General features: G+C 38.2%; 1 protein-coding gene across 1 annotated transcript in view; it reads left to right on the forward strand.

The window, feature by feature from the left end:
* Positions 1-12,384, forward strand: part of DHX40 (DEAH-box helicase 40) — a 48,466-nt gene that overhangs the window by 23,615 nt on the left and 12,467 nt on the right. The window contains exons 9-10 of the mRNA XM_037742442.1: positions 2,618-2,698; positions 4,308-4,465. Coding sequence (XP_037598370.1) covers positions 2,618-2,698; positions 4,308-4,465 — 239 coding nt within the window. The remainder of the gene's footprint in view (positions 1-2,617; positions 2,699-4,307; positions 4,466-12,384) is intronic.

Consider the following 12,384-nt stretch of genomic DNA (forward strand, 5'->3'; position numbering starts at 1 on the left):
AGACAGGATCTCACTCTGTCACCCAGGCTGGAATGAAGTGGCACAATCTCAACTCACTGCAACCTCCGCCTCCCGGGTTCAAGCGATTCTCGTGTCTCAGCCTTCTGAGTAGCTGGGATTACATGCATGTGCCACCATGCCTGGCCGACTATGTCATTGTAAGCCATTTCCTTTTCAGTTTGAGGACAGGATCATCCACATAATGGGTGCTCCACAAGAATTTATTGAAAGTTAACCTAATGTCTTTTATTTTCAGCACAATATTTAACAGTACTGAATTTCATATCTTTGTGAATAAAAAAAGTAGTCTGTAGATGACAGTACTGCTGAGTATAGTTGCCAAATAGCCCAGTCTAAAAAAACTATTAATTAATTGTTCAGTGTAGCCTAGATGAAGGTTTTACTGGTATTGTGCTGAACTTAGCTCTTTCCCAATAAACATTTTTAATAATGATATTGAATAAAAATACTGACGTCACAATTAGATTTTTCTGGAAAGTATCTTAATATCTAATAGGTAGATAATTAAAACCAAGCTTTAAGATGATTTTAACAGGTTAGAAATTTGGGCAGAAATCCACAGGGTATAAATTTGAAAGGATGTATCTTATATCCTGTGTTTGGGTTGTACAATAAGCAAATACGTGCAGTAAAGATCTCAAATTATCAGATCATTGCAAACTTAATATGAGCTTATAGCTATGGCATAGACTTTGGTTATATTAATTATATAGACTTTGGTTATATTAATAAACTTGATGATGGGGAATTGTAGCATTCCTGTTGTGTGTTGGTCACTCAACATTTGGAAATCAGTTTTGGATGTAATCAAGTTTTATGAGGAGTTTGACAAACTAGTGTTTTTAGAGAATGGTATGATAGATTTCTTAGAAACCAAGTAACTTGTAAGGAGTGCTTGGCAGAATTGGTAATTGGATTAATCAAGGGGGGGAATTAATTGCAGTATTTTAGAATAAATAGTTTTTACTGTTATATAGAAGAAGCAACTACTAGTTTGGTATTTCTCTAGCACAAGGGTGGCAAACTATAGTCTAATCTCACTGACTGTTTTTGTAAATAAAATGTTAGAATGCAGTCATAACTATTTGTTTACGTTATGACTGCTTTCATTGTAATAGCATAGTTGAGTGATTGTGACAGAGACCATATGGCCTGCAAACCTAAACTATTTACTGTCTGGCCCTTTATAGAAAATGTTTACCAATTCTTTTTGTAGAAGCTACCAAGACCTATTGGTACAAGTTGTAGGAAAGCTGGCAGTAGAGCAGTGTGAGACTTTTGTTTATTATTTTTTCTTTTTATAAGAGATGGGGTCTTGCCATGTTGTCAAGGCTGTTCTCAAACTCCTGAGCTCAAGCAATCCTCCTGCCTTGGCCTCCCAAAGTGCTGAAATTATAGGCATGAGCCACCATCCTTGGCCTTACTTATTTTTAAATAGAGTTATCAGTCCTGGAATGGACATTTTGTATAAGGGACTGGAACTTTTGTCTTTCATTGGATTTTTTTCAAGGTGAGAAGTTGGGAGTAGATGATTTTCATATCAAGATTTAAGGTGGAAAAAGTAACCCAGATCAAGTAATTATTTTTCCTGTTTTAAAAATATATATATGTATTCATGTTTGATTATGCTATCCTTTTGAATATTATTGTTAATTTTATTATATTCATTAATAGTACATTATGAATGCACTATTATTCTCATGTAAGAGAATGTCCTTATTTTCGGGAGATGCATGCTGAGATATTTTAAGCATGCAGTGGAATTGTATTTGCAACTCATTCTTAGATGAGCAGAGAATAAGTATATACACATGTATATATACATGACATAAATATGGCAAAATTCATTGAATATACTTCCCCATTTATATAAAAGCATTTTGATCAGCCAGGTGTGGTGGTCACGCTTGTAATCCTAGCACTTTGGGAAGCTGAGGTGGGTGGATCACCTGAGGTCAGGAGTTTGAGACCAGCCTGACCAACATGGTGAAACCCAGTCTCTACTAAAAATACAGAAATATCCATGTGTGGTGGCAGGTGCCTGTAGTCCCAGCTACTCAGGAGGCTGAACCAGGAGAATTGTTTCAACCTGGGAGGCGGAGGTTGCAGTGAGCCGAGATTGTGCCACTGCACTCCAGCCTGGGTGACAGAGCGAGACTCCATCTCAAAAAAAATAAAAATGAAAAAACAGTGGTACTATTGAACAATTTATAATTTTCAGCCACTTTCAATTAATAGTTCTCTACTATTTCTATAAAAGTTTAGAAAAAAAAATTATGGACTACAGAGAAGAGTAGACTTGACATTGGCTGTGAAGGATGGGTGGGGCAGGATTAGAATAAGTAGAGAGACTGGTAAGAGTATTTCAGCTAAGGGGAGTTAAAAAGAATCACTTCTTGAAAGAGAGGAGTGTGATTCAGAAACAAATTATTTCCTCTTTTGCTGAATGCTAATCATGATCATAGAATTTTTTTTTAGAAAAAGATGACTTGAAAAATAGAAATAAAACCTTCTAAAGAAATTTTATCATATCTATATAAAATCCTACCATGTTCAAAGAATGGCCTCTCACTTTATATCTTATTTAAATATACAGGTTTCCCTATTTGGATCCACCTAATGAGAGACTTATTTTGGAAGCTCTTAAACAACTTTACCAGTGTGATGCTATTGACAGGTAAAAAAAAAAATCCACAACCAAAACAGATATTGATCTCTTTTTAAACAGGGTTCTAAATACCTTTTTTTAATCAGTAGAAAATAATTCATTTAAATTGAATGGATTGTTTTACTTCAAGTCAGAAATTGTCCTTAGTCTTTCATCACAATTCTGATTGAAAAACTACATGAGAAAACCCCTTTTGTTTACTAAATATTGGTATCATTTAGCAAGTAATTTCTGAGTACATTTCAATGCCAAGCATTATGCTGGATACATAAAAATGATAACAGAGTCAGAGTCCTTGTTTTTATGTTAGTGTAATGGGGTAAGATTTGATTTTAATAATTATTATGCTCTCAGCTTAATGTGTGGTGGCTCACGCCTGTAATTCAAGCACTTTGGGAGGCCAAGGTGGGTGGATTGCTTGAGCTCAGTTGTTTGAGACCAGCCTGGGAAACCCATCTACTCGCTACTCTTTACTTTCAGTAGAGAGTAAAACCCATCTCTACTGGAAATACAAAAATTAGCTGGTTGTGGCAGCACAGGCCAGTAGTCCCAGCTACTTGGGAAGCTGAGGTGGGAGGATTTCTTGAGCTTGGGAGGCAGGGGTTGCAGTAAGCTTAGGAGATTGTGCCATTGCACTCCAGCCTGGGGAACAGAGCAAGACCCTGTCTCCAAAAAAAAATTAAAATTAAAAAAATAACATTATTACTGTCTCATGTTTTCAGAGACATCCTCTTTTTTTTTTGAGACGGGTTTTGCTCTTGTTGCCCAGGCTGCAGTGCAATGGTATGATCTCAGCTCACTGCAATCTCTGCCTCCTAGGTTCAAGCGATTCAGCTGCCTCAGCCTCTCAAGTAGCTGGGATTACAGGCATACAACACCACGCCCAGCTAATTTTTTTCTATTTTGGTAGCGACAGGATTTCACCATGTTAGTCAGACTGGTCTCGAACTTCTGACCTCAGGTGATCCACCTGCCTCGGCCTCCCAAAGTGCTGGGATTACAGGCGTGAACCACCACACGAGGCCCCTCTGTGTTTTTGTAACATGTTTATGTCTTTTATTATATTTCTTTATTCTGCCTCATTATTTAGTTTTTGGATGTATTATGGCTTTTGACAATAGGGATTTAATCTTCATGTTTCTCTTAGCAATAACTACAGTATTTAATTTTGGGGTTGTTTTTTTTTTTTTTGAGATGGAGTCTGGCTTTGTTGTTCAGGCTGGAGTGCAACGGCATGATCTCAGCTCACTGCAACTCTGCCTCCCAGGTTTAAGTGATTTCTCCTGCCTCAGCCTCCTGAGTAGCAGGGACTACAGGCTCATGCCACCAAACCCAGCTAATTTTTGTGGTTTTAGTAGGAACGGAGTTTCGCCCTTTTGGACAGGCTGGTCTTGAACTCCTTGACCTCAGGCGATCTGCCTGCCTCAGCTTCCCAAAGTGCTGGGATTACAGGTGTGAGCCACCATGCCTGTCCTAAGTTTTCTTATACCGTATTGTATTGAATTTCTGGAGGTGGTTTGAGGTAATATAAATTATATCTGATTTATTCTGAATGATGAATTTTACATTTGCGCTCTCCCATTGTAGAAAGACTTAAAAACTTTTTCTTTGTATTAAGGAGTGGCCATGTGACCAGATTGGGTTTGTCTATGGTGGAGTTTCCTTTGCCTCCACATCTGACATGTGCGGTAATAAAAGCTGCTTCCCTGGATTGTGAAGATCTACTACTTCCAATAGCAGCAATGTTGTCTGTGGAAAACGTCTTCATTAGACCTGGTAAGATGTTTATTTTGAGTTGTGTTTTTTAAAACTAATAGACTTTACTTTTTAGAGCATTTGTAAGTTTACAGAAAAATTTAGTAGAAAGTCCAGAGGGTTCACATTAATCCCCTCAACCTCCCGCAGCAATTTCTCTTATTAACGTCTTTCATTTGTATGACACATAAGTTGCAGTTGGTGAGCCAATATTGATACATTATTATTAACTAAAGTGATCACTCTTTGTGTTGTATATTCTATGGTTTTTGACAAATGCCTAATGACACATAGGTACCATTACAGTATCATACAGAATAATTTCACTGCTTTAAACATTCCTTGTGCCTTGCTCATTCATCTCTCTTACTTTCCTTCTTATGTACCCCTGGCAACCCCTATATCCCTTCCTACAAACACATTGATCTCTTTCCTTTCTTCATAGTTTTTCCTTTTCCAAAATGCCATATAGTTAAAAGCATACCGTATGTAACCTTTTCAGGTTGGCTTCTTTCACTTAGCGATATACATTTAAGTTTCCCTCATTTCTTTTTGTGGCATGATAGCTCATTTCTTTTTATTGCTGAATAGTATTCCATTGTATGGAATACGTTTATTCACTCATTATTAAAGGACACGTTGGTTGCTTTTTCATGTTTTGGCAATTACAAATAAACCTGCTGTAAATATCCATGTACAGGTTTTTCTGTAGACATAGTTTTCAAATCATCGCTGGATCATATAAGAATATGTTTTTTTTGTTTTTTTTGTTTTTTTTTTTGAGACGGAGTTTCACTCGTTACCCAGGCTGGAGCGCGATCTCGGCTCACCGCAACCTCCGCCTCCTGGGTCCAGGCAATTCTCCTGCCTCAGCCTCCTGAGTAGCTGGGATTACAGGCACGTGCCACCATGCCCAGCTAATTTTTTGTATTTTTTTAGTAGAGACGGGGTTTCACCATGTTGACCAGGATGGTCTCGATCTCTTGATCTCGTGATCCACCTGCCTCGGCCTCCCAAAGTGCTGGGATTACAGGCTTGAGCCACCGCGCCTGGCGAAGAATATGTTTAGTTTTGTAAGAAACTACCAAACTATCTTCCAAAGTGGCTGTGCCATTTTGCATTCCCACTGGCAATGAATCTGAGAGTTCCTTTCGCTTCGAATCCTGGTGGCAGTAATGTTTTGGATTTTGGCCATTCTAATTGATGTGTAGTGTTACCTCTTTATTGTAATTTATAGTTCTCTGATGCCAGAAGACGTTAAGCATCTTTTAATTTGCTTATTTACCATCTGTTTATCCTTTTTTTGATGAAATATCTGTTCAGGTCTTTTTAAATTGGGTTATTGTTAAGAAGTCTTTGCATATTTTAAATAGTTCATTAACAGATACACCTTTTATAAATATTTTCTCCCAGTCTGTGGGTTATCTTCTAATTGTTTTGACATTGTCTTTTGCAGAGTAGAAGTTTTTATTTTCTATGAAGTCTACCTTATCAATTATTTCTTTCATAGATCACGTCTTTTTTGTTGTGTCTAAAAAAGTCGTTGTCGTACCCAAAGTCATCTAGATTTTTCTCTTTTGTCTTTTAGTATTTGTATATACAGTTGTGGTACTATTTGTTTAAAATACTAGCCTTTTTCTGTTGAAATGCCTTTGCTCCTTTGTTAAATATCAGTTGACTATATTTATATGGGTCTGTTTCTTGGCTCTGTATCTTGTTCCATTTATCTGTATGTCTAGTCTTCCACCAATACTACACTGTCCTGGTTATTGGAGCTTTATAATAACTCTTGAATTTTTTTTTTCCTCTTCAAGATTGTTTAGCTGTTCTGGGTCTTTCTCATATAAACTTTAGTACCAGTCTGTTGAAATCCACAAAATAACTTTCTGGGATTTTAATTAGGATTGTGTTTTAATTAAGATAGATCAAAATGCAAAGAAATGACATCTTGACACTATTGTCTTCCTATACATGTTCATGGAATATCTCTTCATTTATTTAGATTGCCAATAATTCGCTGAGCATTTACTGAGGGCTTACGGTGCCTTAGCCCTAGGATAGAAAACTAAGGATAAACAAGTTTTGTTGTTGTTGTTACGGAGTTTCACTCTTGTTGCCCAGGCTGGAGTGTAATGGCGCAGTCTTGGCCCACTGCAACCTCCGCCTCCAAGGTTCAAGCAATTCTCCTGTCTCAGTCTCCCAAGCAGTTGGGATTACAGGCGTGTGCCACCACGCCCGGCTAATTTTTTGAGTTTCACCATGTTGATCAGACTGGTCTTAAACTCCTGACCTCAGGTGATTTGTTGGCCTCAGCCTCCCAAAGTGATGGGATTACAGGTGTGAACCACCATACCTAGCCCAAAACTTCATATAAATAGAATTATACACCATCCTTTCTTGTGTCTGGCGTCTTTTGGTCAACATAATGTATGTTAGATTTATTCATATTGTTGTCTGTATCAGTACTTTATTCTTTTTATTGTTGACTAGTATTCCACTTTATGGACATACAGTTGTACATTATCCTGTTGATGGACATTTGAATTGTTTCTTGTTTAGTTCTATTTTTGAGTAAAGTTGTTTTGAACATTGTTGCACAAAAATATACACTTTTGTAGGTGTATATTTTCATTTCTCTTAGATAAGGTAAATGCCTAAGAAAGAAATTGCTGTGCTATTGAGTAGGTGTATGTGCATCTTTAAGAAACTGCCAAACCTTTTCCCTAAATAGTTGTACCATTTAAAAATCCCATCAGCAGTGTTTGAGAGTACAACTTGCACTAAACATCATTCTCAACATTTGGTTTTGCCAATCATTTTTGTTTTACATATTCTATTATGTACCTCTTTGTGGTTTTAATTTGCATTTTCCTGGTAACTAATAATGTTAAGCACTTTTTCGTGTGCTTATTGGCCATTTATCTGTCTTCCTTTGTGATGTGTCTGTTAAAATATTTTTCCCATGTCTTTTTATTTTTGAGACAGAGTCTCACTCTGTCACCCAGCCTGGAGTGAAGTAATGCTATTTGGCTCGCTGCAACCTCTACCTCCTAGGTTCAAGTAATTATCTTACCTCAGCCTCCCTAGTAACTGGGATTACAGGCGCCTGCCACCACACCCAGCTAATTTTTGTATTTTTAGTAGAGATAAGGTTTCGCCATGTTGGCCAGGCTGGTCAAACTACTGACCTCAGGTGATCCACCTGCCTTGGCCTCTCAAAGTGTTGAGATTACAGGGCTAGCCACTGCACCCAGTCCCATGTCTTAAATTAAAAAAAAAAAAACAAAAAAAAAAACTTTAATTTGTGGATTCCTTCTGCCACCTCACATCTACTGTTGAGCCCCTCTTAGGGCAGTTTTCATTTTGTTTCCTGTCCTTGTCAGCTCCAGTGGTCAGTCGGTGATTGGTCAGAGTTTGTACCTAAGCCTTTTAAGCCAGTGATGTTTTCACCTTGAATTGTTGAATCTGTATTTGTGGTTTGGAGACTACTTTTATGGTTGAGGGAGTTGATGAGTTTGTACTCTGTTGGGCCAAGGAGTAGAGGCTCAGACATTCCCCCTTCATTTACTTCTCAGAAGGCACAGCTTTGGGCATGAGAACAGTCTTGTAGAACACCAGAAAGACTATGCTTTTAGCATGTCTCTCTTTGTTTCCTTCACTGATCTCTCCGTTCAGTTTTCCTTCACTGATCTCTCCGTTCTGGTCTATCTCTATTGGTGTCAACCAAGCTGTTAGTCTCCACTAATTGCTAGCTGCTGGCTCTGTTGTTTTTGACAGCACCCAGGGCATAAATTGCTCCCTAGTCTTGATCCAAATAAAGTTGGGCACCTTGGCAGGGGCAGGGTATTGCCAGTCTTTGATAATCCTTTCGTCATCCTCCCCGGAAAATAATCTCTGTGCAATGGAGCAGGAGCTGGAGGGCATAGTGGTGGTGATGGGGGCCTGTTCTTCACTGGCTATTCTATTTGGGTCCTCCCTAAATAGCAGAAGCCTGGGGATGGGGAGGTAGGAGCTGATACTGTGGCTCACTGCATCTTCTTCAGCACAGAGCCTTGTGAGATGCAATGTCTGGATGTTCACTGGCTGCAAACAAACCAACCTGGAATAAGTCTAGGAAACTGGGAGTAGTGGGAACTACCACTGAGCTGCTGAATCCCGTGGAACAATTCTGCAACACAGAGCTGTGGGGAATAGAGGACTGCATAAGCTGTCATTAGCTGTTAGGCTTTGATCTTCCCTACGCAGAAGGATTTAGGAGTCAGGGAAAGGGTGCCGCTTTCAGGATGCCCTGAAGGCTCTCGCATAGCCCTTCCACACACACAGCTGCGGAGGGTGGGGCATTCTTCCTACTGTCCTTACTGAATTCCATAGATTAGGCTTGTGTTAAGCATTTTAATCAATCTGCAGAGACTTTGAATGATTGTCTTTGGTAATTTTGACTAGTTTAATAGATGTCTCTAGAAAAGAAGTTTCACCTGACTTCTCACACTACCATTCCCAATACAGTTGACCCTTGAACACATAGGTTTGAACTGTGCTGGTTACTTATTTGTGGATTTTTTCAATAAATATATTGGGAAAGTTTTCAGAGATTTGTGACAATTTGAAAAAACTCACAGATGAACTGCATAGCCTGGAAATATTTAAAAAAATTTAAGTATGTCATAACATATGTGTATATACTAGTCTTTTATAATTTGCTACCATAAAACATATTGTAAAATGTTAAAAATTATCAAAAATGCATGCAAACACAGACTGCATAGTGCCAGTCATATAAACAAATGTAAAGATACTGTGTTAAAATAAGAACTGCATAAAATTAATTTATAAGTAGTATAGTAGCACATATTGTAATAATTTTGTAGCCAGCTCCTGTCACTGTTGCTCTGAGCTCAAGTGTTGTATCTGCTTAAAACACCACACTATGCTAGTCATCTTTGCGTGAACAGTTCATCTCTCAAGTAAATTTTGTGTTGCAGGAAAAAGTGATCTCTCGGCCAGGAGCAGTGGCTCACACCTGTAATCCCAACACTTTGGGAGGCCAAGGCAGGCAGATCACTTGAGGTCAGGAATTTGAGACCAGCCTCGCCAACATGGTGAAACCCCATCTCTACTACAAATACAAAAATTAGCTGGGCATGGTGGCACATGCCTAGCTACTCTGGAGGTTGAGACAGGGAGAATTGCTTGAACCTGGGAGGCGGAGGTTGCAGTGAGCCAAGATCATGCCACTTCACTCCAACCTGGGCAACAGAGCGAGAATCTGTCTCAAAAAAAAAAAAAAAAGTGATTTCTCATAGTACTCTGGTGTTTTTCATTATGTTTAGTGCAATACTTCAGACCTTGAATAATACCATGGGACCCCTACTGAGTTCTACTAGTGATATTGGAAGTGTTCCTGAGAAGCAGAGAAAAGTCTTGACATTACAAGAAAAAGTTGAATTGTCTGATATGTATCATAGATTGAGGCCTGCAGCTACAATTGCACATTATTTCAGAAAGATGATTCATCTTGTAAATAGATAATATAAACTTACAGTATTGATAAATACAATACAGTACTGTAAATGTATTTTCTCTTCCTTATTTTCTTAATAACATTTTCTTTTCTCTAGTTTATTGTGCGAATATAGTATATAATACATATAATTTAGAAAATATGTATTAATTAACTGTTTATGTTATCAGTAAGGCTTCCGGTCAACAATAGGCTATTAGTAGTTAAGTTTTGGGAGGAGTAAAAAGTTATACATGGATTTTTGACTGTGTCAGGGGAGGGAGTTGGCATCCCTAACCCCTGTGTTGTTCAAGGGTCAACTGTATGTATGTGTAGTTACAAATTTAAACACTACAAAGGTAGTTAAATGAAAAGTAATTAATAATAATTTTATAATTATAATAATAATAATTCAGTCTCATCTGGGGAAAGTTAATAAACAGGAGAAAATGACAAGTCTACTGAGACTTATCCCCCCAACCAGGTCCCAGATCTGATTCCTAGAGACAACAACTGCTACCAGCTTCTTATGTATACTTAAAGAAATACTCTAGCTAGATATGTAAACGACCTAGGCATCTAAACTTGGGTCTTTAAGAACTTCAGCTGCTGCAAGATGCAGCTTGTTTTTGAGCATGTGACTTCTTGAGATCTTGTTACACCCTTACACCCAAAATGTGCATTGGTTTTTCACCTGCTTCTAAGTGCATTTATAGTTTTTAATTGGTTAGGCAGTCCTTTCTGGCTTGGATGTTAGTCATTGTAGATCACCTAATTTAGTTTATTATATCCGTATCACTGGTAAACTGGCTAGTATTTTAAGATCTGAACAGTGAGTTAAGGTTTTTAAACATGGTCTGGCATGGTGGTTCACACTTGTAATCCAGCACTTTGGGAGGCTAAGAAGCGGAGGACAGCTTGAGCCCAGGAATTTGAGCTGCAGTTAGCTGTTATCACACCACTGTACTCCAGCATGGGCAACAGAATGAGACCCTGTCTGGAAAAAAAAAAAAAAAAAAAAATTTTAAACATTTAAACATCAAAATGATGATTCATCATATGTAGTAATTTCTCTCTGTTCCTATGGTAAACTGTATATAGATCGTCTGCTAGTATAGCTATTGCGTTAAAAGTCAGACAGTGGAGTGAGGGCTGTTAAAATATTCTTTAGGTTGTAAACAGTATTGCCTAAAAATGGAGCAAATTTAAAATAACTACATGGGTTGGTTCTAATATTTTTATTTTAAATATTTGAACTGTAATTTTTTAGAAACAACGGATACGTCATGTGTATGTGGTGTTTAACCTATTCCTCTGCCTCAACTCTGAGAATTGTTTTTACTGAAGCCTTTTCTTTGTAATAGTTTTGTTTTCTGATTGATTGCTGTATAGAAAAGTATTACACTATCTTTCTCAAGGGAGAAGTTCAGCTGATGTAGCCTTGTTTTACTGCTTCAATTTCTTCTTTATAGTTTTGCCTCTTTGGCATCTACCTATTTGCATGAGGTAAAACTGATAATTCAGTCTCATCTGGGGAGAGTTAATAAACAGGAGAAAATGACAAGTCTACTGAGAAAATGAAGATGGATAATGAAACTGTCATTTTGTTAGAAGACAAACTACATAATATGCATTTAGATGTTCCTATACCTACCCTGAATTTGGTGTGGGACTTTTGCCAGTTTTAATTTTAACTAATTAGGTTATTTTTGAGGGAAGAAGTAGGGACAGGAATGAAAATATGCTTTGTCTTTTAACTCTGAGAATAATGGTAGGGGTGGACAGAAAGGCAGAGACAAAGACAAGGTAGCTATGCGGGAAAGAGAGCCAGAGAAGAGAGATGCTCTCTAAATTATTTTTAAAGTTAGAGCAAATAGCCACTCTAAACAGATCCAACACTGACTATACAGTTAATCTTCACAAAATAGGAGCTGAGTTTAAAATTGTAATTCACTAGATTTTATTGCAAAGTTACTCCTTTTTCTTTTTGGTAACGGAGTCTCGCTCTGTTGCCCAGACTGGGCTGCAGTGGTGTGATCTCAGCTCACTGCAACCTCCACCTCCTGGGTTCAAGCAGTTCTGCTGCCTCAGCCTCCCAATTAGCTGGGACTACAGGCACATGCCACCATGCCTGGCTAATTTTTTGTGTTTTAGTAGAGACGGGGTTTCACCGTGTTGCCCAGGCCGGTCTCAAACTCTTGAGCTCAGGCAATCCCTCTGCTTTGGCCTCCTGAAGTGTTAGGATTATAGGCGTGAGCCACAGTACCTGGCATAAAAAAATTCTGACATCTTAATAAGAGATGGTGAGCCATGGTTACAGCCAAATTGTACATTTCTAGGGTTATTTGGAGGTAGAAACAAACTGAACTGTTGCTGGAAGCTTCTCTTAGGTATCACAACGCAGGGGACCCAGGCAGCTGGGGCTCTGCATTTCCTCCCC

Source organism: Cebus imitator, unplaced genomic scaffold (assembly GCF_001604975.1).
Source record: "Cebus imitator isolate Cc_AM_T3 unplaced genomic scaffold, Cebus_imitator-1.0 Scaffold121, whole genome shotgun sequence".
Lineage (NCBI taxonomy): Eukaryota > Metazoa > Chordata > Mammalia > Primates > Cebidae > Cebus > Cebus imitator.